This window comes from Gymnoscopelus braueri (genome assembly GCF_963280865.1).
Source record: "Gymnoscopelus braueri genome assembly, chromosome: 13".
Classification (NCBI taxonomy): Eukaryota; Metazoa; Chordata; class Actinopteri; order Myctophiformes; family Myctophidae; genus Gymnoscopelus; species Gymnoscopelus braueri.
The window spans coordinates 21,686,975-21,712,659 of NC_137615.1; the positions used below are offsets into that span (position 1 = coordinate 21,686,975).

The window sequence follows — 25,685 nt, forward strand, 5'->3', positions numbered from 1 at the left end:
AACACCGTTGAGGACCACTGGGAGTCCCCCGACCCAACGTTGAGACCCCCTGCACTACAGAGCCCACAATGCACTTCGGCTGACGAGGGGTGGGGGAAGGAGCTCAGGGTTGCCATGTCCGCTTATTATACGCGACTTTGGTCTTGTTTTTCTGTAAAGTCGCTTGTAAATATTAGTAGTTGCGGCTTGTGTTTTTTTGGGCTTGTTTCTAAAGTGTAGTTGCTTATTTGGCCTTGTTTCCTAATGTGGTTTAAAACAGTGGTTCTTAAACATGTTCATGTTAAGGACCCCCAGATGAATATGTATTTGTCCACGGACCCCCATCTGAAAATATGTTGTGCCAAGCACTGGGGAGTGGGACCGGACCCCCATACAAGATTTGTGTTAAACATGTTTCAAAAATATTTTCACTTTTTTTCTCTCCAACATTTTTTCTTCTTATTTCTGAAAATAGCAGATCTACAAGCTCACAACGTTGTGAGCTTGTAGATCGGCTATTTTCACAATAGCCGATTGTGAAAATAGCCGTAGGCCTATGGTCGCTCCTTTCGGGCTTGTTTTCATAGACTTGGTTGCTTGTTTCTCCCGCGGAACCTGGCAACACCGAAGGAGCTAACGCGTACCTCCAACCAGAACCCAACGGGAACGGGAAGAGAAGGAAGAGGAAGAAGAGTTTCGGCGAGCGTGGATAGGATATTATGTCGGACCCGGCGGCGCAGCAGGCCTTACAACCCCGGCTTGTACAAGCAGCCCAGTCTAGTAGTAGTAGTGGTGGTGGGTCTGCAGGTTCGACCACCACCACCGCCACCGCCACAGCCGCTGCTGCTGCCTCGACAGGCTCCGGTTCGGGGAGCAGCGACCCGGCCAGACCGGGGCTCAGCCAGCAGCAGAGAGCCAGCCAGAAGAAAGCCCAGGTCCGGGCTTTCCCTCGAGCCAAGAAGCTCGAGAAACTTGGCGTATTCTCCGCGTGCAAGGTAGCTTAATAGCTCCGCTCGGCGTTGCCATGTCCGGCTTATTTATAAGCGTCTCTGGGCTCCGTTTTTTCTGTGAAGTTGCTTGTGAATTATTGGTGGTGGTGGTTTTTTTTGGGGGGGGGGGGGGCTTGTTTCTAAAGTGTAGTTGCTTATTTGGGGCTTGTTTCCTAAATCTTGTTTAAACCAGTGTTTCTCAAATATTTTCATGTCAAGGACCCTATTTGTCCACAGATCCCCTCCATCTAATAAACTATGTTGTGCTTTTTTTTGTTGTTGCAAGATTTGTTTGAAAATAGCTTGTAGATCGGCTATTTTCAAATGGCTGATGAATATACAGTAGATTTATGCTCAAGTGGCCCATATAGTCGCTTCTTTTGGGCTTGTTTTCGTAGACCTTGTTGCTCATTTCTCTCGCACAATCTGGCAACACTGGCTCCGCTAGCTAAAAGTTTAGCACAACAAAGCACTGTTATTAACGCTAGAATCATTCGCTAATGAATGTTATCACATTGCGTGCGGTGCACACAAACAAAACAAAAGCCAGAAAACTGAAAACCCTATGAGCTCATGTTTGCAGCTTGCTATGTAAAGTTAAAGGCAACGATATGTACTGTGAAATATTGGATTTACAATTAGCTAGCTAGCCAGTGGTTCAAACATGTATTGCCATACATTAAATTAAAATGTATAGCAATGTAATGTGCACATTGTGCCTTTTTCGCAGGCAAGTGACACATGCAAGTGCAATGGCTGGAAAAACCCCAATCCACCCACAGCCACTCGTATGGACCTGCAGCCGCAAGCCGCCAGCCTGACTGAGCCTTGTCGCAGCTGTGGACATGCCCTGGGTACAAACCAGCAACTTTTATGTCACATAATTTAATGTAGCTCACACACCCTCTTAATGCAGGGGTCTTCAACGTTTCTCCAGCCCAAGGACCCCCTATCTGAGAAAGGGATGAAGCAGGGACCCCCCCCCCACACAACATACTGTATCAAATTGTGTTGCAGATTACTTTTTCATAGATTTCATCATTTGACAGCACTGTCATCAGTGTTGTGTTGGACACACACCAAACCTCTTTGCCAAAAATAGCTGATCTACAAGCCTCGCGCTGCGAGGCGTTGTGAGCTTGTAGATCAGCTATTTTTGGCAAAAGTTCTCCTCAGAATAGGGATGCTAGGGTTCAAGTGGTTAATCAAAACAAAAAATCCTATCACACAGATTTGGTGGCCCCCCTGTAGTAGCTCTGAGGACCCCCTAGGGGCCACGGGCCCCCTGTTGAAGACCCCTGGTGTAGCAGACTGTTATTATTTGTATTATTTGTATTCCTTACTTTCTTCATATCTCTGGCATGGAAGTCTAAAGTCCAGTGGCATCTCTTCAAAGATAGACAATAGTATGCATTCCTTTTGGAAAACCAAAAACTCCAAACCAAAACATTTTGTTTATAACTTATTATTATAGCTGACCATGTGTCCCACCTGGAGAATGTGTCAGAAGAGGAGATTAACAGGCTGTTGGGGATGGTGGTGGATGTGGAGAACCTCTTCATGTCTGTGCACAAAGAGGAGGACACGGATACCAAGCAGGTCTACTTCTACCTCTTCAAGGTGACCCAGCAATAACTCATATCAATATAAATAACTCATATACACACTGTGCATAGATATCACAGATATATTCCCTGTGTTGTAATAACACACTGACATGGACCTTTTTGCTTCTGTGGTTTACTGTTGTAGCTGCTGAGAAAATGTATCCTGCAGATGAGCCAGCCAATCGTAGAGGGATCTCTGGGGAGCCCACCGTTTGAAAAGCCCAACATTGAGCAGGTGAACAAACTCCCAGCTAGGGCTGTCACGACGATCAACTGTCATACAAATAATTGTGATTAACGATTTTAATTGAGCTTTTGGCATTGAACATTCAAACTTTGGAACATGGAAAAAAAAAATATATTTCTGTTAGGCTTTGTAAGAAATAACTGACATCATTTAATAACTTAAAAATAGTGGAAATAGCCCACGTGAGCTTGTAGATTTGCCACATCCGCTATTTTTTGAAAATTATGAAAATGTTTATGATGTCTATGAAACATAGAAATGATTATGACGATCATGATGATTAAAAATAATTGCCGAGTATCAAATAATTTCGATTAGGTGATTATGTAATAATTGTGATAGGCTCCTAGCTATACTCCTATACTGATGTATAGCTAATCCGCAATGCTTTCCAAAGATATGTGTCTGAGACAGGCTCCTGGTTGAAGATAAGATTGATTGATTCCGCGGGAGAAATTCAGTCACATAAGGCAACACAGCATTTAAGAAGATACAGTTAGATGCAGCAGGGTAAAATTCATCACATTCAGTGCAACTCCATCAATATTTGACACAATATACAACACTACACCCTCTACAGTGCTTCCATAGTGTAGGACAAAAGAAATACAAGAGAATGCACAGTAAGCAGGTGAGATAGTGTCTATACTGTTGTTTTAGACTTGAGTGTATTGGTTGTCCCCTTAGAGAAGATGAATATATCATTACCCATCCTGCTAAACCTTCCCACACGCACCAAGTGAAGGTTTGAGTGGTTGTCCATGGTGCATTTTAACATTGCAACCACTGCCCTACTTATACAAGAAATATTTAAAGTCTTTATTTTATTTTTTATTTGTTCCATAGGGGGTGTTGAATTTTGTTCAGTACAAGTTTAGCCACCTGGCACCGAAGGAGAGGCAAACCATGTTTGAACTTTCAAAGATGTTCCTCTTGTGCCTGAACTACTGGAAGTTGGAGACACCCTCACAATTCCGCCAGCGCTCCCAGAAAGATGATGGAACAGCATACAAAGTGGACTATACTAGGTCTGTGTTCTTATTCAACATTTTTAAGAACATTTATAATTCCAGTGGGGTTTTCATAATAATTTTTCATAATAATATTTCATGTGTGTGTGTGTGTGTCAGTCAAATATTTTTTTGTCACCACAATGGCAGTATTTCCAAGTGCTGATTATTTGATTCTCTTGATTTTCAGATGGTTGTGCTACTGCCATGTCCCACAGAGTAACGACAGCCTACCACGCTATGAAACCACTCAGGTTTTTGGCCGTAGCTTGCTCAAGTCAATCTTCACAGTAACACGTCGTCAGCTTCTGGAGAAGTTCAGAGTAGAGAAGGATAAACTTTTACCAGAAAAGCGCACGCTCATCCTCACGCACTTTCCCAAGTAAGTGCAACCACATAGAAATGTGTTTGTGTGTAGTGTTATATATGTAATTATGTATGTCAAGTTTTTTAAGAGGAGGATCTAAACTAAAGCATAACAAATCTATTGCTTTAGGCACTGATACTGTATATTTCTACATATGCGGTAGAGTCCTACACAGATCTGTGTTCTGGTTCCGCAACTGCACTGCATTTGTTACATCAGTTCCAAGATTGAACCCGCTATCTGTCATCAGGTCTTAGGTTGGTCTGACACTGAAACCGATACCTATTAAGTTCAGTATTCTACAGATCCCTTTATTAATTACAGTACGTGTGTAGGCCAATACTTTATATACAAATAATTGAGGCCATTCTGTGTGTTCTAGTCTATCTGTATTGGACATTTCAACAACAAGGCACAGCACTAAAAGAGTGCAAAAGAAACGCATAAAATAAAACTGAAATTATATAAAAAAGCTCAGTAAAAGGAAAAAGCAAATAGAAAAGTATTTAGCTTTGATTTAAAAAGAACCGAGTTGGGGTGATTCATTATCCAGATAGGCTGGCTAGAAAATAAGTGTAATAACCTTGTAAAAGATGTATATCATGCTTTTACCCACCACATGCATTAAAGCAGCACTATGTAACTTTTTAACAACTATATAGCATATTATGTCCCACAAAATTACAAAGTTACATTTGTTTAAGCAATAACAATCATCCTTCCATAAATGTATAGACTCAAGGGGGTCCCTGCTAGGGGCTTGACTGTATTACTATGTATAGGGGAGACGATGAGTTTCATCCTGGCATTTACCAAGGCTGCTATATTAATACGCTTTATTGTTTGGCTATTCAGTTGAAAGATGAAATGTTTCCAAACTGGTGAAGTTATATTTTGGTGAGGAAAACATTGCTGTAGTTTCATTTACATTTCTCCTTGATGAATTAGTGACATATTTAAACGCCAATTTCTGTTATGGTGTTTAAGTGAATAATAGAATAGAATATTCCGGATTTTTTTGACAAACAATGTCATTCAATATACACATGCATTGAAGTGTTAAACAAGAAGGGCCCTAGCCTCATGACGAAAGAAAAGCGAGAACAAATTTGAACATAACAACATAGGTGTGGTGATTGTTTTCCATTCCCTGTTGTTGGCTTATTAATAGCGCAATATTTCAGTATTGTGCTTATTGCGACAGGCCCACCATCTGTCTGTTCATATCAACCTCTATGGAGGATTGGCACTGAAATAGGACACTGCAAAATCAAAGGTATTTGTTGATATGTCATAAGTCATAGTGTGTATATATATATGTACATGTTGCAGGTTCTTGTCGATGCTCGAAGAGGAAATCTATGGGGAGAATTCTCCCATCTGGGAGGCTGACTTCACCATGCCTGCATCTGATGGAGCACAGCTTGGACACCAAACAGGTCAGGGGAACGTGTCCTTGTGGTTCTTTCTGTAACAGCTGTTGGGGTGCGGGCAAGCTCATAATGCACGTTTAGAAATTGCTCATTGGTTGTTGCTCAGTTGAAGATGTTCAACTGAGCAGGTGTCTTAAATGATTGATCAGCTCACATGACCATGTTAAATTATGTGCAAAGAATTATTAAAGCATTTCTTCACTAAATGAAAACTTAACAAGCTAAATTCGACATTACATTTTTATTTTTGTCAATCGTCTGTAGTGACCCTCCTATAAAGTATACTCGGACACAATTCAAGTCTTTAAATATTGGTAGGGTGTCCCAATTATGTCCGTTTTACAGGGATTCAGGTTTTCAGTCAACATGATATATTGTATTTCTGTCAATTGGATTCCAGCGTGAAGATAATCTTATCCCAATAATTTAAATTCATGATAAAATTCTTTAATGTTTTTATCATAAAAGATATATCCACTCATCCCTAGCTAAAGGTTAGGGTTACCAAATGGCTTCGTGACAACAGACTGCTGTGTTGCTAGTTGAGATTTCAGTTCCTTAACCTTTCTTTTACTCAGTTCACTGTAGACTGGAAAGGTTTTGTCAAATGATTAGTGGTTTTCAGAAAATGCTGTTCCAAGTTCCCTTTCTTCACCATTGCTGCGCAGTTTTGACAGATGAGACGATTACATTTTCTATTCAACATGACAAAAAAAAAGTATCTTCCCGTTCTGTGTGGGCATTGTCTCGTGTCATTAACTGTGGATTACTAACAACGGGTTACATACCTGGTCCATTGATATGCTGCAAAGGCCATTCCTATGATAGATTGTGTGGCGCAACTCTGCTGATATGATTCGTTGGGGTTCACATTCAAAACCAGCAGACTTGACTGTGGCGGACCGGACAATCTGAATGGCTGTTTTTCTATGGGTTTTGAAATTGCTCTGCGATCGCCCAAAAAGCCTGTTGAGATCGACCATTCAATTATAAAGACATGGTTGCCTGCCCCTGACTTAAACCCTAAGGTTTCTTTGAGTTCAATATAAATCCAATAAGTCGAAGTATTAAGAATTTGTAAAAAAGAAAAAAGAAAAGACTGAATACCACCTGGCATATTTCAAAATGCATGGAATTTATTCATACTGGTACATAATTTTCACCCTTCTGCCCTCCATTGGAATTATATGGTACTGCATGGAGAATTTCTTTATGTGAAAAACATGATTAACACCAGTACATACCAATATATTTAAATAAAACTATGCAAAGCTTACAATATTTATATTTTCATTAAAAAAAATAACTTTTGAATGCAATTCACTTGTAAGTTTCAAGTTTGTAACATGTCAGTTGATGGCTGTGGTGTTTGTCTTCATTGCAGTGATTAGTCCTGCTGCTGTGTCGAGGTCCCCCTCTTTCCCAAAGGGCATCACCAGTGTTTCATCAATGGGCAGTATGGACACCGGGGGATCAGAGCCCATCACAGGTCTTTGAGCACTGCTGTCTCTCCCTTTATTTGTCAAATACCGCGCTAGCGGAGTCTCGTACCTGTCTTGAGAAATAACATTCTTGTGGCACTCACAAAATGTGTCTTGGTAAAATTGTGACACACGGTGACTTGTGTTTTGCTGTGTCGCCAGGAGAGAAGCGTAAACTTCCAGAGGCGCTGACCCTGGAAGATGCCAAGCGGATCAGAGTGATGGGAGACATTCCCATGGAACTGGTCAATGAGGTGATGATGACCATTACTGACCCTGCTGCTATGCTGGGGCCGGAGGTGAGCACAGACCGTAGCATATTTCATGTCATTTGGTCAGTTTGAGATATCAGATATGTAGACTTAGTTCAATGTATAAAATATTTGCAATTGACATGGTGTCTATTTTATTTTATTTCACTAGACAAACTTGCTGACGCCAAATGCTGCCCGTGATGAAACGGCTCGATTAGAAGAGAGACGAGGCATCATAGAGTTCCATGTCATTGGGAACTCCCTGTCCCAGAAGTCTAACAAAAAGATTCTGATGTGGCTGGTGGGCCTGCAGAACGTCTTCTCTCATCAGTTACCTCGCATGCCCAAAGAGTACATTACACGGCTAGTGTTTGACCCGTAGGTAGACGTTTCTCACACCACAGATCTATGAGATGCCTTGCATAATACTTGGTCGGAGCCTTATTGAGTTTTGAAAATTTCCTTCCTACACAGGAAGCACAAGACCTTAGCCCTCATTAAAGATGGCCGCGTCATTGGAGGCATCTGTTTTAGGATGTTTCCCACTCAGGGCTTCACAGAGATCGTCTTCTGTGCCGTCACTTCCAACGAGCAAGTCAAGGTACAGTATGTTACTGTAGGCATTAAGAGCAGAGTCTGTGTTAAAGCACTGTCTGCCAGATTGTCACGTTACTGTCCTTGTTGATATAAGGGCTACGGAACCCATCTGATGAACCACCTAAAGGAGTACCACATCAAACACAGCATCCTCTATTTCCTCACCTACGCCGACGAATATGCCATTGGCTACTTCAAGAAGCAGGTACCCGCAAAGATAATCTCCCAAGACTCCCAATTCCATTTCCTTTATCCAACTGACCTACTACACCTCTTCAGGTCTAGTCTTAATGATAAACCTGATTATTTTCCCCCACCCCATTTTCCTTCCCAGGGCTTTTCCAAAGACATCAAAGTGCCGAAGAGTCGTTACCTTGGTTACATCAAGGATTACGAGGGTGCGACACTCATGGAGTGCGAGCTGAACCCCAGGATCCCCTACACAGAGCTCTCCCACATCATCAAGAGACAGAAGGAGGTATGGGATGGTTGCTAAAACGCTTGTCGAAAAACTAAATCTCAAAGGCGATTTGGTGTCACGTGTCACATGTTGACTCAACTTCAGCATGTTTAAATCCTGTGTTCTCAACAACAGACTATGGTTGTAGATCCGCTGCTTTAAAAATGGCAATGGCGGTTATTGTGTTGGCACTATCTGAATAGCCGGCGAACGGCTGTTAAAAAGTCAAAGGCAGCTGCGTCCGGCATGTACCGCATACTGTAATGGTGCGCTCGGACGCCGCTTGCGAGCCTCAAGGCCGCAGTGTCGGCTGCATCCCTGCCTTGTCTGCCCACCTTGACCTGTCAAGTGCTTTAAGGATGTTTAGGTAACAAAAATAATCCCTCTCCTGCCCCATCCCTCCTGGGGAAAACAAACATCTATGGTGCAATTGCTTAATATGTCTGTGTGGGAACTCAGGACTGAAGTTCCTCGCCCTTTTTTTCAGTTTGGTACAAATAAGTATACGTAACACTCCTAGTGTCTGTGTAGTGTGTATAATAGTAATTCATCTTCCGCTGGCATATCAGATCATCAAGAAGCTAATTGAGAGGAAGCAGACCCAGATCAGGAAGGTGTACCCAGGTCTCACTTGCTTCAAAGAGGGCGTGCGCCAGATCCCCGTGGAGAGCATTCCAGGCATCAGTAAGTGCTTGGCTTTTGGTTGGGGAAAGATCATATTGTAAAATCACAATGGTCTGTATTATTTAAGAGAATTTTGAGACAATTTCTTAAAATGTTTTGGTTTACTTTTGTTTTCAGGGGAGACGGGCTGGAAACCCAGTATCAAGGAGAAGGGGTAAGCGCTCAGCACGCTAGTCTGATGATATGAAAAACTGAATCACAGGATCCACAAAGGAAGGGCATGGCTCCAATGTGGATCTCAGACTTCAAGTGACAGCCTGTGATGTTGTCTGACAGTCTGACATGTCCATTATGTATGACAATCTTGATGGTTTCAGCCCCATCAGAGCCCCATTAACTTACATTCTACAGTTAAATATTTAATTTTTAACATCAGAGATCCACAGGGACCCCACGCTGTTATTAACCCTGTATTGTTTTAAGTGATTTCAGAATTCTCTATTGTTTGTCAATACAAACTTTGCGGTACTTGGCTTGAATGTTTGACCTCCTCTAAGTTCTCTTATTGGATGCACGGCTCCGAAAAGAATCAAGTTGCTGAAAAGCTCACCAGCACTTAAAGTCCTTTTAGGATCTTGTGTGATGATAAATGAATTGTCACACTGAGGAAGGCTTTGAGCTGAAATGTTTGTTGGTCATTGATGCTGCTGGGCCATCATTTGATAAATAACGGATCCTAAAAGGACTTTTAAGTGAGTGCTGGTGATCTTTTCAACAACCTTATTATGCAGTGTATGGGAGTGTCGACTTACAGCTTGATGATGTTCAACTATGAACTATTTGTAGGAAGGAGGTGAAGGACCCTGATCTTTTGTACAACATGCTGAAGAACCTCCTGGCCCAGGTTAAGGTGAGGAACTCTATTCATATCAGGGATGGGCCATTATAATGTATATATTATAAATCACTGTGAACATTGTGATTTAGGCAACTGCAAGGCAAGCGAAAGACATTTAGTTTTGTCCGTTTTTTGTTGCCTCCCTGTCGATGGCCATTGATTGTTGATTGAGGATGTACGTAGGTCCCATAACCTGGAGAAACTGTGATACTAGGAAGAAGCAGCCTTCTCAATCAAACCAAAAGCCACATGGCACGATCTGACTTGGACAGTATCAGGCATGAGTACACCTAGAGACAGGCAGCAAGTACTGTAGGTACTGTGCAAAGTCATTACACTGAAGAGGAAGTGTTTCAGGACGGTTCTGAAAAGTTACCTAGATGTTTGCGTGATGTAGATAAATAGGCTCATAGATTGCTGTTATTAAATAACTTACTTCTGATAGGCTACTTTACATTTGCCAGGGTAGATCATGTCATGCCCCTGGTCCACCCTGAAGGAGTTTAGTTTAAGAACATTTTCACCCCTCATGAGTGGGCAGGCTATACATACACAATCGCGTCGGTTCCAATAGGAACGCGTGGGTTCCAATAGGGATGAGTAACCATTTGTCTCTCTCCACCAGACTCATCCAGATGCCTGGCCCTTCATGGAACCTGTGAAGAAATCAGAGGCTCCAGATTATTATGAGATCATCCGTTTCCCCATCGGTGAGCACTCCTACCACATAACTATCCACTGCCTTGACTGTCGCTGCACTCAACACTTTTCACTTGTGTTGCCTTATGAAGCATTTTACAATCTGTGAGGAATGGAGCTGTTCTATACACAGAATAAGGCTGTGTTCACATAGGCTGCTTCTTTAAACTCATCTGTCTTGAAATGAAATGCAAAGTAATACAGCATACAATAATGCATGCTGTCTCATTCTGTACCACTGATATAATAAATAAAAAAGTCACAAAGCACCAGCAGCGACAATAAAGACAATACAAATATTTCTTCGCCCTATTTTGGCAAAGAGGAGAAAACATGGTTTTGCTTTAAATGAAATTAGTCACCAGAAAAATACATTTCATACTATCTCCTTTGCTAGATTGTAGTATTTGCGGTTACGCACAGCGATATTGTCCATTATCCAGTTCCATTTAAAGATCTTTGTTTAACCCATTGAGACCTGAGGCCGATTCTAAAAACGCCTTCTAAAACCTAACCTAAGTTTTCTGAAAACGTTCAAATTCTTACTAAAAAAATTAATACAAAATGATGTTGGTATATGTATAGCAACAACTAATGAGACACAGAGGTGGCTCCCGGATTCAGAGGTATAACAACGTATAGGTGGCAGCAGGTCTAAATGGGTTAATATGATGTTTGCTTGTCTCTGTGAAAAAAAATTCAGTTTCAACTTTCAGTGTCGCTTTTATTATTTTCCTCCTCCACGTGCCTATAATCCCGCACGCACACTAATATACAGTACACACACACACACACACACACACACACACACACACACTGTCTCTGAAAGCCACACACCTTGATTATTTGCTATATTGCTATTACAACAGAAAAATAATAATATTAATAGCAAGCAAAGGTATCTAAGAACTGATATGAAATAAATGCAGAAAATCTAACTCAAAATGTATAACTTTGACAGATCCGTTTGTGCTTAAGCTCTACGGACAAAAGATGAACTTGTATTTATTGTAGAATTATATTAATGTCTGACAAAAAAAAAAAAAAATTGTGCATAGCTTTTAACACATTCCATGCCAGAGTTTAATCTCATAATGTACTCACCAGTGCCAGCGTTTTATTGTTGTTTTTTTGTTTTTTTCATGTCGCCACAGACCTCGCTAAATAAGTTAAAAGTGCGCGTTCATTTGGTTCTAAACACACAGCGGATCTGTGAGAAACGGCCAGCGAAAACAGTTTCCAAATGCGAGCCGCCATCTTGAAGATACAGCCGATCAACGCTAAACAGTGATCAGCGAGGAGAAAAACAACAACCGAGAAAATCGAGTTTTAAACAGGATCCCAGACAGGAAGCGGATACGATCGAAAAAAACGGAACCCGAATAATTCTGTTTCCGACCGGAAACCGGAAACGGAAATGGATCAAAAAAATTCGGAAAGTGCACCTGGGGCAATTTCAATGGGAATCGGCGGTTCGCGTAGATCTACGCGACTGGCACGCTGCGGCTTTAAATAGGTTCGCGTAGATCTACGCGACTGGCATGCAATGTGTTAATTGTCAGACTTTGTTTAGCCTAGAAACGAATGTGATGTAATGTGCTTTGCTCTTTAATAATTTGATTAAGAACAAGATGTGGCCTATATCATCATAACTTGAGGAATTCAATTTCACTTGAGCACTGCTGCAATCATGCCTTGTCTGTCTTTGCTCCCACAGACCTGAAGACGATGACTGAGAGGTTGAAGAATAGATATTATGTGACCAAGAAACTTTTCATTGCGGACCTGCAGCGCATTATCACCAACTGCCGCGAGTACAACCCTCCAGACAGCGAGTACTGCAAATGTGCCAACACACTGGAGAAGTTCTTCTACTTCAAGCTGAAGGATGGCGGCCTGATTGAGAAGTGAAATGGGCCATTGACTATGGTGATAGACTTTAATAGACTTATTTACAGAGTGACAAGTGGCATTCGTGGTTACACACAAACACTGAACAACAGATGTCACCAGGAAATCATTGCTAGCTATTTTCATACGTGTGTGTGTGTGTGTGTGTGTGTGTGTGTGTGTCTGAGTCTGAGTCTGACTTGTTAGAGACAGTAATTTTTGGCCTTGTAAGGAAGTTATGGTTAAGATTTTGGACAATGCTAAGGGGCCAGTCATTCACCTTTTCCAGTACTCAAACATGCATAATGAGAAATATAATACCTTTTGCATTCAGTGTACCAAAGTGTTAGGTCCCAGTGAAAATCACTTTATCCTTTTAGTTTCAGTCACGTTTCATCCATATTAATATTATAGAGCGACCAACCCAATTTTGTCACATGTAATGATGTTTTTTGTTAGTCCAATCTTTTTGACCCTAACTCATCACACCAACTGATGTGAATATTCTTTGAGTTCTCTCACTAGAGACTGGACCATGGGACCTTAGCCACCGTTGCCTTCCGTTACTGAAATACACTTGAACATACCAATCAGCTTTGAAGGATTTAAAAACGATGTTATGTTTGAGCGGGAGAGTCTTTTATTTTGATTTTTACTCTTCACATTCATTACAAGTCAGGCAGTAGTTTGACTCCTCAGTAGTTCAGGACGGTACCAGGCTGATTGTTGGACTGGGCATCAAAGATTTCCAACCGTTGTGTGAAAAGCAAAATTGTTACCCAAGAGATGGGAACACTTTGACAGCTTAATAGATGGGGAGTCATTTGCTGCTTGTCTTTATTCTGGACCAGTTACAATGCTGCCATGTAGTAGCTTTGCTTTCGATGATGTGACAGGTGACAGTTGGTGACATTGTGTTCTGTTGTGTCTATAGACCCTGTCAGTCATTTCCACTTGTTAGCTTGCCAGCCCTGTTTTAACTTGTGGAAAACTGACCAGGAGTCAATCTAGTGGCTCTGCTAGTTCTGTTGGATACATGCTGTATAACACAATAATAGGTAGTTTATTGTTCTATTTATTCCATACCCATGAGTCATGACCTATAATGGTTGTCGTTGCATGACACTGTATAGGAATCCTATTCATAAAAGAATTACACAACACTCAAACTCAAACTTGTATTCAAACTTCCACTGTTGGTACAACAGTGACTCCTTGTATGACGGTCAGTGTGTGATTGATTCCTAAGTGTACCTGCAATGCCCTTAACTCCGGTCTTATTTTTAAGACATTTCTGGAAGCAATTTATTCGTGGTTGAGCCTGCTAGTTAAGTATTCCATTGAGTTGTCTGTATGTGTGTTTTTTTCTTTTCTTTTTTTTATGACTAGCTTTGATTAACTGAAGTGATGTCAGTGTTACATTATTCAGGGTTGTCCCTTACATAATGTCTCCCTTAATCTACCTATGCTGCATTTCAAATTCTCTTGTAAGGACCTGGGGATCTGAGTGAAACTTTCAACTATAGGTCTGCTACTGTCTCTAATTATGGTATATTGCAATTTACTGTAACGGTAACACTGTTCATTACAATAAATCTTTTTTTTTTTTTTAAACAATTGCTTTCATTCTAGGTTTCCAAAATATTTATCATACAATTAATTATCCAGTTACATATATCCAGAGTTGCCTTATGGGTAAACACGCAAAAATGTACAGAAAATCATCTTGCAAACTGTGTTTTTACTTTTAGGTACATTTTATATACAGTAAATGAAGTTGGTTTATTCATTGAAGATAAGTCTGTTGATGTGCCTTAAGGGTGTTCCCAGCGTCGGTGCCTTCAGCAAGCTGTAGGTTTCATTTTCCCAGTTTAACAGAACGATGGGGCCCCTTCAGGGCACTGCAGAGGCTAACTGAAAAGCATAAAGCAATGCCTGTTTCCTCCTGCTAAGGCACAAAAACGGACCCATCATAACATAAGTTGAAACCACAAGTGCAATTGACCAGAGGTGTGTTCTTTAAGATTTGCAATGGGCCATTGGCTGTAGTTATTTTCAGTTATGTGCGCAAAACAGGCTCACTCTGTCGTTGGATAATGCAGTGTTGTCCCTCCAGAGCCTCCCTAGGTGGGACCATTTCTCTGGCAGAGAGAGCAAAGGTTTTCTTTCGTTTTCCTTTCTTGGTGTGCGCGACAGCTGATCAAAACAGAAGTTAAAAGCCCCACAGCCTGCATTTCCCAAAACAGTGACAAGCCGTTTCAGCTGATACTTCACCGTTCTCTATCGGACCAGTCGGGTGAGTTGAAAAGGGCTGATGATTATTCTAGATGATAGTTGTTAAGGAAAGGAAACACTTTACTTAAAGGTCGGGTCTATAATGCATTATAATTGCATTTATAATGCATTATAATGTGATTATAAGGCATACCATTTGTGACTCGTTATAAATGTTAATAATATATATAAACTTAACACATTTATAACATGAGTGCTGGTCATAATGTATTATAAGCTCTGGAACAGCACACGACTTAGTCAGTTATAAAGTGTCCATGTTATAAATTATACATTATAAACATTTATGAGTGTTATGAAGCCTATAAGTGCAATATAATGCATCATGAATGTGATCATAATGCATTATAGACCTGACTGACTTAAGTAAAGTGTTACCTGGTAATTATTATGTGCTATTCCACTGAGTTAATAATGCATTATGATCAGCACTTATACATTATATTATAACAAGTTATCATACTTCATAAAATTGTTATAAGTTGCTATGCATAATTGTTATAATTCCTTATAAGTGCATTATAAATGTGGTTATAACGCATTATAGACCGACCTTTATATAAAGTCTTACCCTAATCATTTACCTTCTCCCTCTCCAGCTGGTAAATTCCAGAGCACTGAAATATTTCTACCAGACCTGATGGTCACTTCTATTCATGTAAATCTGAGTGTTTTCTGTCTAAAACAGGACTGAAGTGTAAGGATGTCAGACTTTGGTCTCTATGAGTACCAGGAGGAAGTGGTACAACGTGCTCTACAGGGTGACAACACCATCATTTGGCTGCCCACCGGAGGTGGAAAGACACGCGCTGCCGTCTATGTGAGCAAGAGACACCTGGAGACCACCCGCAGGGCCAAAGTGGTGGTACTGGTCAACAAGGTAGAGATATAGACACGATACCTGGCATAGCACAGATAAGAGGTCAGAACAACTGCCATGCAGTGGTGGAAAGTAACTGAGTACATTTACTTAAGTACTGTACTTAAGTACAATTTTGAGGTATTTGTACTTTACTTGAGTATTTCCAATTTCCAATACTTTTACTTCTACTCCACTACATCTCAGAGGCAAATATTGTACTTTTACTCCACTACAATTATTCGAAAACTTTAGTTACTAGTTACTTTGCAGATATAAATTATTACATTATAAAATATACATTAACCCATTTAGCCCTCTTTTAAACCTCGGCTGTTTGAAAATAACAGATTGTGAAATTGTAGATCGGTAACATTTTAGTACTTTTACTTTTGGTACTTTAAGTACATTTTGATACCAATACTTTTGTACTTTTACTCAAGTAAATTTTGATTTCCGGACTTTTGTAAGAGTACTTCTACATTGCAGTATTGATACTTTTACTTAAGTAAAACATTTGAGTACTTTTTCCACCACTGCTGCCATGACTTGTTTCACACCTCCTCTGCCTTGCATGTTATGCCAAATGTGGTTGAGTGTGAGTTTGGCACAGAGGTGTAGATGCCAACCAGCTGCGGTCATGTCTTCTAGGTTCATCTGGTGGAGCAACATTACAAAAACGAGTTCCAGCCTCACCTGGGCGCGGAGTTCAAGGTGGTTCTCGTCAGCGGGGAATGTGACGAGAAGGACTTCTTTGGCAAAGTGGTGAAGGACTCTGACGTGGTCATCTGCACGGCCCAAATATTAGAGAACGCCTTAAATAACAAGGAGGACGGCAAACATGTTGAGCTCTCAGGTTTGAACCACATTTGTACATCTAGACAAGTCATTATTCTCTCTTTCCCACTCTGCATCCCATTACAACACTGTCAAATCGTGAGCGTTAATTTAACTAGAGTATAAAATGAGTGTACATTTGTACACGATCGATAAACTATAAATGAACACTGAGGATTTTACTGTGTACTGAGATGTCCCTCTAGTCAATCATGCTTGGCGGGTGTACGCATCCCTTATACAGTATGTGTGTGTCTGTTCACCACAGATATCACTTTGCTAATATTTGATGAGTGTCACCACACCAACAAGGAGGGTGTCTACAACAAAATAATGAGGCAGTACATAGAGAAGAAGCTAAAAAAGGAAGGGCCGCTGCCACAAATCCTGGGCCTCACTGCATCTCCTGGAACAGGGGGTGGAAGGACCCTGAAAAAGGCCGTGGAACATGTACTGCAGGTCAGTATATACTTGTATTTGCATCTGTGGAATTCCTAACGACAACTTGAACCACAACCGTGGTGGGGCGGCAATGTAAAGCCTTATATCAACACTTTTTCAGTTGAAAATTTGGCTTTTAATGTAACATTACACTCCGTCCAAATTTGGCCATATACAGTACCACCTCAGCCCTGTCTCTGTCACCTTCAGATTTGTGCCAACTTGGACTCTGCCATTGTTTCATCTAAAATCTATGCCCCTGAGCTGAAGAAGAAAGTACCCAGACCCATCAAAAAGTTTGACATTGTGGACAAAAGACCTAAGGTGAGACATTTTTGTTGTAAGTATAATGATGTTGATATTAGGAGATGTGGCACTGAGCCACTTATTTATACCTTGTTGGCTGCCAGCTTTGCAGCACACAACACCATTGTATGACCATTGTCAGTGGTGGACATTTACTTGAGTACTGTACTTAAGTACGTTATATTAGTATTTAGGTTTTTGTGCAAACACATGCCTTTCACTCCACTACATTTCTAGGAAGGGACTCTTGGGACCCAAACTAACATAAATAATTTAAGTTATGAATTACCCACTTGAACCCTATTTCAAATATGGTAACAGCCGATCTACAAGCTCACAACGCGTTGAGCTTTTTTCTAAATTTCTTCATTATTGTTTTTTTCAAAGGGTCTACATTTCAATACAGCAGTCCATTGATTTAAAAAAATTAACTGTGCTTCTTGATTTGTACATTTGAACACTTAACAGTATTTACTTGAGGTTTTTTTTGGGTGTTGCATTAGTCGACTATTAGTCGACTATAGGCAACTATTGGCCAATCAGATTCGACTATAGAAATCCTTAGTCGGGGACAGGCCTAACTTGAGTGTATACTTTGTCCACCACTGACCATTGTTTATCTCCACAGGATCCGTTTGGAGATCACCTGAAGTGGATGATGAGACAGATCCATGAGTTCCTGACGTTACCGCCAGACTTTGACCTCAGGGAAATGGGCACTCAGGAGTACGAGGCAGATGTGGTTGAACTAGAGAAGAAGGGTCCGTGGGTCATTTCTTCTTAATCACGCAATCAAAGATCGAGACTTCAGCAGTCATATATATTGATTGATTGATTGAATTTATTTAATGATAAAAGGAAAGAGCACATCAGCACTTCCACACATACAGCAGACACAATGTCACTGAGGATAAAACACAATAAAGCCCTATGGCTTATTTCCATTGTGGTCCTCTAAAAAAAACACAGTCACAACATAAAAGAGACAAATACATATCACAAACTATATCCTGTGACTGTAATGTGATCAAGGGTAGCATAGGTGTTACATGTGCAGTAAATGATTTTCTTTAGTTACAATTAGTGTTCTAGCTCTATATTCTGATGGCAATCATTGCTATAGAGTGTTTGTTCAGTAACGGGGGTCTCCCCGTCTCCACAGCTCTTTAGTAAACGTAGTCTTTTCTCCATGCACTATTGGCTAGACATTTCAAATCAATCTGTGCTTTAATATACACTAAAACAACGATAACTTCACTGTTTTGGATTACCTATCTCAAGCCAGTTTCAAGGCTCTGCAAGTTGATTTTCATGTTATACTGAAAGAATTAAATCCAATGCCTTCCTTGAGAATATAACAAATGGTATGCTTTGTAAAATGGTCAGCAGCAGTAATGTCAAGTATACTGTTAGTCAGTCAATAAGGCAATTCATGGTGGTCTGGCTAAACATGCCAGACTACCAGTATAGGCCATTAACCACTTGCACAAATTGTCACAATTGTTTTTCAAATATGTATATATTATTTTTTGCGAAAATAACTGAAAGAACACAACTCACGATGCGTTGTGAGCTTGAAGATTGGCTATTTTCGCCACACAACGCAACACTGTTGTATGATGAAGTGTAAAATGGGGCTTAGGCTGGTCTGGTGGTTAAGGCTGCTTGAAAAAAACTGTAGAGGGAGCCAATGGGTCCATCTGTTTGAAAAATAACAAATGTTCACAGCCAGTCACTAACTTTCATGTTTGATTTTTTCGGTATTAGGTGTAACTGCCGGCAACAGACCGCTTGCACAGTGCGCACTCCACCTTAGGCAATACAATGATGCTCTGCTCATCAATGACACTTTACGAATGAGCGACGCCTACCGCTCCCTGGAGGCCTTCTACCGTACCAAGGATGCCACAGCCATTGACGGAACAGACTTCTTCCTGGTGGGACTGTTCCAAGGTGAGAACACTGAAGTGTTCTTTGATCGTCCATCTGTCTGTTCATACCTATTAGATGAGTGAGATTTATACGCAAGTAATCACCGTTTTTGTCGTTCCCTTTATTCAGAAAACCAGACTGAGCTCGAGAGACTGGCGAGAGATGCTCGCTTTGAGAACCCCAAGATGGGCCAACTCCAGAGAACTCTACTGGAACAGTTTGGGCCCACAGAGAATTCCAGGGGTATCATCTTCTCTAAAACACGTACAAGTACAAATTGCCTGCATGACTGGGTCCTAAAAAACCCAGCCTTAAAGGAAGCTGGGATCAAGTCGGCCATCCTGATTGGTGCAGGTAATGGCATCAGCCACATGACTCAGGTAGGCTACGTTTCAGGTTAATGTTCATCCTCAATGTTCAATTATCACAATTCTTACAGTTTGACCTCTCTATGGGTGTTTATGTTGTGTATTCAAGTTCAGCTCAATATACATCCCACTGTCTTGGTGCTGAACCAAACTGTAAGGACAGTAAATTAATTTAAGAAAAACGTTTTTACTGCTCCAAACTTTATCATTCACTGTGTTTCAGTCCAAGGTTCAAAACACTGAATGCTAATGTTTGTAGCAGTAAAAAAGTGAGTTGCGAGCCTTTTCCCTAAATGTTTATGTTGTGTAGTCTTAGTGTGCTGATGGATTTCTGTCTTTGTGTTATATGGATGCTTGCAGACTGAGCAAAGAGGCGCAATCCGCAAATTCCGAGAAGGTGCTCTCAACCTCCTGATTTCCACCAGTGTGGCCGAAGAAGGCCTCGATATCCCGGAATGCAACCTGGTGGTGCGCTATGGGCTCCTTACAAATGAGATTGCTCAGCAGCAGGCCAGTGGGCGTGCCCGTGCTCACAACAGTGTCTATTCAGTGGTCGCCCAGGCAGGGGGACGTGAGGTGCAAAGGGAACTCACTAATGAGTACTTGGAGGAGTTGACTGGCAAAGCCATCAGTGAGGTCCAAAGCATGGATCCCAAAAAGTTCCGCAGTAAGGTGAGATTGCACTGCACAGCTTCATCCCAGGGCTGGGCAATACAGTATATCGTTATTATATTGATATCGTCATATGAGACTAGATATCGTCTGGGATCATATTTGGGGGAAAAAAATATAAAATGTGGTATTATGTCACAATATGAAATTATTATCACAATAATGATATTGAGGTACTTACTGTAGTAAAATATATCATTACGTTTGATTTTCTCCATATCGTCCAGTCCTACTTCAGCCTTGTTCCTGGTTCAATGTTTTGAAGATCTCCTACCATATTGCCTGTCACAACCTCCACCCCCCACCCCAACACTCTTCTGTTTCTCCAGATAACTGAGCTTCATCTTGAGGCTGTGTTAAGTAGCCGCCTTGCGGCACAGAAGAAGAGTCAGAAGAAGAGTCGCTACAGCGCTGCCAATATTCAGCTCCTGTGCAGAAACTGTTTTGAGCCTGTCGCCTATGGAAATGACATTAAACTTGTTGAAAATGCGCACTATGTCAACATCAATCCTAACTTTGAGTAAGTTGTGCTCCTTTAGCAATCAAAAACAGAAACATATCCAGAGCCTTTAAAAACAGAACCTTCTATCCTTTGTATTTGTCTTCAGAAAGTACTATAAGGCTGGTGGTCAGGTGGTCCTAGAAAGGAGTTTTGAAAGCTGGGAACCTGGGCGTGTGATCAGCTGTAATAATAGAAACTGCAACAAGGTACATGGATCAGCCACAATATCCCCCATTCAGGTGCCTATGGCACATACCACATAGACTCTATGATTGATTCCCAGCTGGCCGGACCATTCACTCCCCTACTCTATCTCCGTGTTTCCTGTGTCTACACTGTACCTACCAAAAGGCTCAGAAAAAGACCCATAAATATATTTTAAAAAGAAATGGTGATGGTTGTGACACTGTAAGATTCTTTTAGATAATCAGGCCCTCATTGTTTGTATATGTGCTTCCACAGGACTGGGGATTTGAGATGAAGATGAAGGGTGCCATATTGCCCAATATGTCCATCAAAAACTTTGCCCTGGAGACACCAGAGGGCAGGATCTTAGCTAAGAAATGGAAGGATGTCCCATTCACTGTGGATGAGTTTAGCTTAAGTGATTACGTCAAAGACAAGTTCCCAGATCTGTTTGACAACAGTGTTTAGGGCAGTGATTCTCAAACTTTTTAATTTCAAGCACTCCCATAACTGGTATACAAGTATACAAATGGAATTGGTCCCATTTGTATACTCTCAGTTACCAACCTGTAAGGGTCCATTTAGAACACCCTCAAGGAACCCTGAGGGTCCTGGGACCCCACTTTGAGAACCACTGGTCTAGGGCCTCATGTAGGCCTAAAAAACTAAACAAAAATAACACATTCTTTGTATTTTAGTGGCAATTCAGTCATTCTTCACTATAATAACCATTTCTTATGTTAGATTAAGTGTATTTATTACCAAATACATTTGCACATACCCTCGGCATGTCCTATGTTGAGGACTAATTAACTGTGGTAAATGTAGTCGTAATTGTTCTAAAATAACTAAATGTAATGTATATACTGGGTTTTATTCTGGGTATAAGTTTTAAAAATAAGATTGAGGTGCAAATAAATCACACCAATGAATCGCACCGGGTACGTCCATGTTGCTTGTCAAAACTGATGGATTTTCCAGTGAGAAAACCTTCGGTGAGCAACCTGGTTGTACGACCAAGTATACATAAAAATAGGCTTTATCCTCTTGCACCATAATGTGTGTTTGTCATTTGCGCACATTACACATTCCTAGGTCAAGTAGAAAATGTATTATGAATTTATACTGCACATGAGACATACAGTATGAAAGTACATTTTGGTCTTTTTTATTACTGTCATTTTCCCAAATGTTTTACCTTATACTTTAATTCAGCGTAGCGATAGTTCATGAAGGCACGGAAGGCAGGAGGTTTACATGCTAGCTCACTCCCCGGACCCCCCATTCATTCGCTAATAAGATAATGAATTCATACACCTACAAATCAGTCTGTCTCTCCACGTTCAACCTCTCTTCATTCTCATTCGCCACAAGCTAACTCACACACGCCCTCATACCCACAGTGCATCTCAGGCGGTTCATTTAAGCAGTCTCTGTTCACTGTTCATTCTACGTGCTTCGCTGTCTCAGCTGGTCGTACAGCTCAGCTGTCAGTTTTCACATTTGCCTCCTCCCTGTGACACTTAGTTCATATTGTTAATCGGATGATTCTGTGGATTGTACTGTGGTTCTATGGATTGTACTATGATATATGGTTGTTTAATTATGCAATTGAAGGTTCAATGTTATGTTCATGTATTAGCTGTATCTCTGCTCCTGGGGGTTTGTGATCTCAGCTTCTGTGTCATGCTTGCGCAGGTAATCTGTAATATCACATGAGCAGAGTCACACCGCCAAACTGAATGCAATATCATTGCAATAAATGGTAAATGGTTAATCCTGAGCTGAAGTGTCTAAATGAAATTCTATAAATTCTTATATACAGTAAGTATTTTTTAATTTGAGTTTTCTTTTGTTGTGGTAAATGCTGCTATCACTTCTGTGTGCTGCCAGTGATTTAGAGGCAGGCTGAACACCATTGCAATTCCATCAGGGTTAGAATTGGCATGACACATTTGTTGCGAACGCAGCGGGCGCAAGTGGAGCTTACTATGAAACCGTGCTCGGGTTGTGTGTCTCTCTCTCTGCGTCTCTGTGTTCATGCTCTCATTGGCTCATGTGGCCCATGTGACTCACATGCGTGCACTGCCTGTAAGCAGCCTCCAGAGTGCGCCAGAGTGCAGGAATTTAGACAATGCACACCAGCCTGCCACACACACACACACACACACAATGTTCTGTCCACATCACGGTGAAATAACACGGATTACAAGTCCGTAAATACACAATATTTTCGAGCTGCGTTCGCTTCCAGCGTTCGCGCGTCTTACTTGTTTAGTAGTAATTTGTGTGAGTTTACATTTAGCTCATCAAATATAATTACCATTTCATTTCTAATTCTCCATGCCAATTTTCTGATGTCTGTTTAAATAAAATGATATTTAGAACTAGACAAATGTGCTCTTCGTAGAGCACAGGTCTCAGACAGGGTAGGTAGGTTATTGTGGGCCAGCAATGTTACAAGGCATTCGGATGCTGCGTTCATGATTTGAGGCATTTTGTTCAAAACGAGCCACTCCTGCAAAGTTTGGAAGCCAATCGAGATGGAATATGAAAAATCTGAGAGATAAGTCTTACTGACACGACCATAGAGATTATGCGTACCAATGTGCCAAATCTGTTGGAGAATTGTGAAAAAAATGTGTTTGGGAAAAAAGATCTGTCTTCTGGTGGCGCTATAACAGGCCGATGTGAGAGAGGTTTTTACTTGGCCTCCAAGGAGTATGCGTGCAAAGTTTCCCGCCAATCGGTTCAACGGTGCCGGAGATTAGCTGCTCACTGACGAACACACACACACACACACACACACACTGACACACGGACGGACAGGGCCGAACACACACACTGACACATGGACGGACAGGGCCGAAAACAGTCTCAGCCAGGCGGAGACAACAAGTATTTTTTTAGTTATTTATTTACCCAGGGTAGTAGCTGAGCACAAGTGCTCATTTTCAGCCCTGGCCTGCACATAGACACACACACAGAGACAGACAGACATATATTAAAACCTGGGAGCTGACCAGTACAACCACAGTCTTATACTGTTGGCCACTGAGCAGCTCCACTGGAGCAGTTGACAGGATGTGGTCAAAAGTGATTTTGTTTTGCTTGCCCTTAAATACTACACCACTAGATGTCACTGTTGGTTCTACTATGTAGTTTACTATATATGTGCTCACACCAAGGGGATTTCACTTAATCATATATAATGTCCCCTCTTGTATTATTATTCCTCTGCTTATCTGCTCTGTTATGGATACGGTCACAGTCCTTACTATGTCTATAATAGAAGTAGATTGAGGGACAGGGTGGTGCTGCTGCTGCCGAGGTGTTAATGATAATATTATGGTATGGAAATGGAGACCATGCAACACAATTAACCTACTACATTAAGAATGATCTGTATATGGGTGTAGCTCTCCATGCCTTTTCCCTACATAAATGTTTAGGCCACTGAAACCAATTTTTTTTTTTTTTTTTTTTTTTTTTTTTTAAGAATTTCTTAATGTTTAAAAAGAATTTCTTTTTAAACATTTCTTAAGAATTAATTATTTAGAATCAACATAAAACATGAAAACAAAATTGTAGTGAATGTTGCACAACAATTATGTATGAATAATGTATTTAAAATTACAATTAGGTTACATCCTAATGCACTACATGCTAGCTTATGTTATTAAAATATATTTAACACAAATCTGTTCAATTGCATAACTTTTCTAGAACCTACTTTACAACCGACCAAACAATAAACATGTTTGGTCTTTAACAATTCCCTAAGGATAGATTTAGACAACTAATTACAGAACACACGGTCTTGGCTTTGCTCAAGCTGTTTACAGTTTCATTTCTGCTGGTGTGTTTTCATACATGAATCAAGCTGAATATAGTTTTGCTACAGCTATAATGAGCACTTTCCAAAACAAACCCAAGTTATGAAATAGCGGCAACTGGCATAGAAACCATTCATTTCAGGTTGGGCAATGTTCTCTGTGTTGGGTGGACTCAGTCACTGACCTTCTAGACATCTTCCTGTGTATATCTTCAGTCTTATCTTCATATCTTCAGTTTGCTGCCATTATGTTTGGTTTAAACGCAGTTGCGTGCACCAGCGTACAACTAAGTATAAATCAAGCTTTAGATATTAGGTGTGCTCCCTCCATCACCATTTTTAAATCTAGGCTAAAGACATTCTTTATTCACAGGCCTTTTTGGCCCAATAATCTTTCAAATCTGTCAATAATTCTGCATTTGTCCCTTGATGTTCATAGTTGTCATTGGTATTTCACTGTGATTTAATTCTCTCTTTTTTTAACCCATTAAAACCGGGAAAGCATCTGTGCCATTTTAGATTTTAGCTATATAAATATAGCACGTTGGTTGCCTATTCAAAAATAGCAGATATGCAAGCTCATGAGCTTGTAGATCTGTTATTTTTGAAAAATCGTGAAAATGTGTGCGCATCTTTGAATATATATATATTTTTAAAGTGAACCTTTTTAACTCAAATATTTGCTTCTGTGGGGTCCCTCGGGGTCCGTGGCCAAATACATATAATTTTGGGGGTCCTTGACATGAAGAAGTTTGAGAACTACTGACATAGAAACATATGTTTTTCAGAAAACTGTTAGGTTGTAGGTTTTAATGGTTAAAGCATTTCTAATGTAGCAGAGAGCTGAGACAGAATGGCTGTGACCGTGAGGGATGTATAAAGGGATGTAATTCTGGTGTCATGCTTTTCTGCAGATT

At 40.7% G+C, this 25,685-nt stretch overlaps 3 protein-coding genes across 3 annotated transcripts in view; all 3 read left to right on the top strand.

Annotated features, from left to right (window-relative positions):
* rab5c (RAB5C, member RAS oncogene family) overlaps positions 1–25,685 on the top strand; it is a 202,375-nt gene that overhangs the window by 17,658 nt on the left and 159,032 nt on the right. The gene's annotated exons all lie outside the window — the stretch shown is intronic.
* Positions 653–12,820, top strand: kat2a (K(lysine) acetyltransferase 2A). The gene is made up of 18 exons (XM_080445973.1): positions 653–974; positions 1,699–1,822; positions 2,443–2,588; positions 2,721–2,810; positions 3,669–3,850; positions 4,023–4,214; positions 5,532–5,638; positions 7,017–7,121; positions 7,276–7,412; positions 7,537–7,745; positions 7,842–7,968; positions 8,059–8,169; positions 8,299–8,442; positions 8,994–9,108; positions 9,226–9,262; positions 9,895–9,958; positions 10,572–10,656; positions 12,363–12,820. The coding sequence occupies exons 1-18, from the start codon at positions 699–701 to the stop codon at positions 12,554–12,556; spliced, it is 2,445 nt and encodes an 814-aa protein (XP_080302099.1). The 5' UTR covers positions 653–698; the 3' UTR covers positions 12,557–12,820.
* dhx58 (DEXH (Asp-Glu-X-His) box polypeptide 58) lies at positions 14,731–22,729 on the top strand. The gene is made up of 12 exons (XM_080445974.1): positions 14,731–14,831; positions 15,519–15,710; positions 16,341–16,545; positions 16,795–16,985; positions 17,178–17,291; positions 17,902–18,034; positions 19,041–19,226; positions 19,335–19,585; positions 19,934–20,245; positions 20,575–20,765; positions 20,854–20,953; positions 21,210–22,729. Exons 2-12 carry the CDS (start codon positions 15,534–15,536, stop codon positions 21,399–21,401), a joined length of 2,052 nt encoding a protein of 683 aa, XP_080302100.1. The 5' UTR covers positions 14,731–14,831; positions 15,519–15,533; the 3' UTR covers positions 21,402–22,729.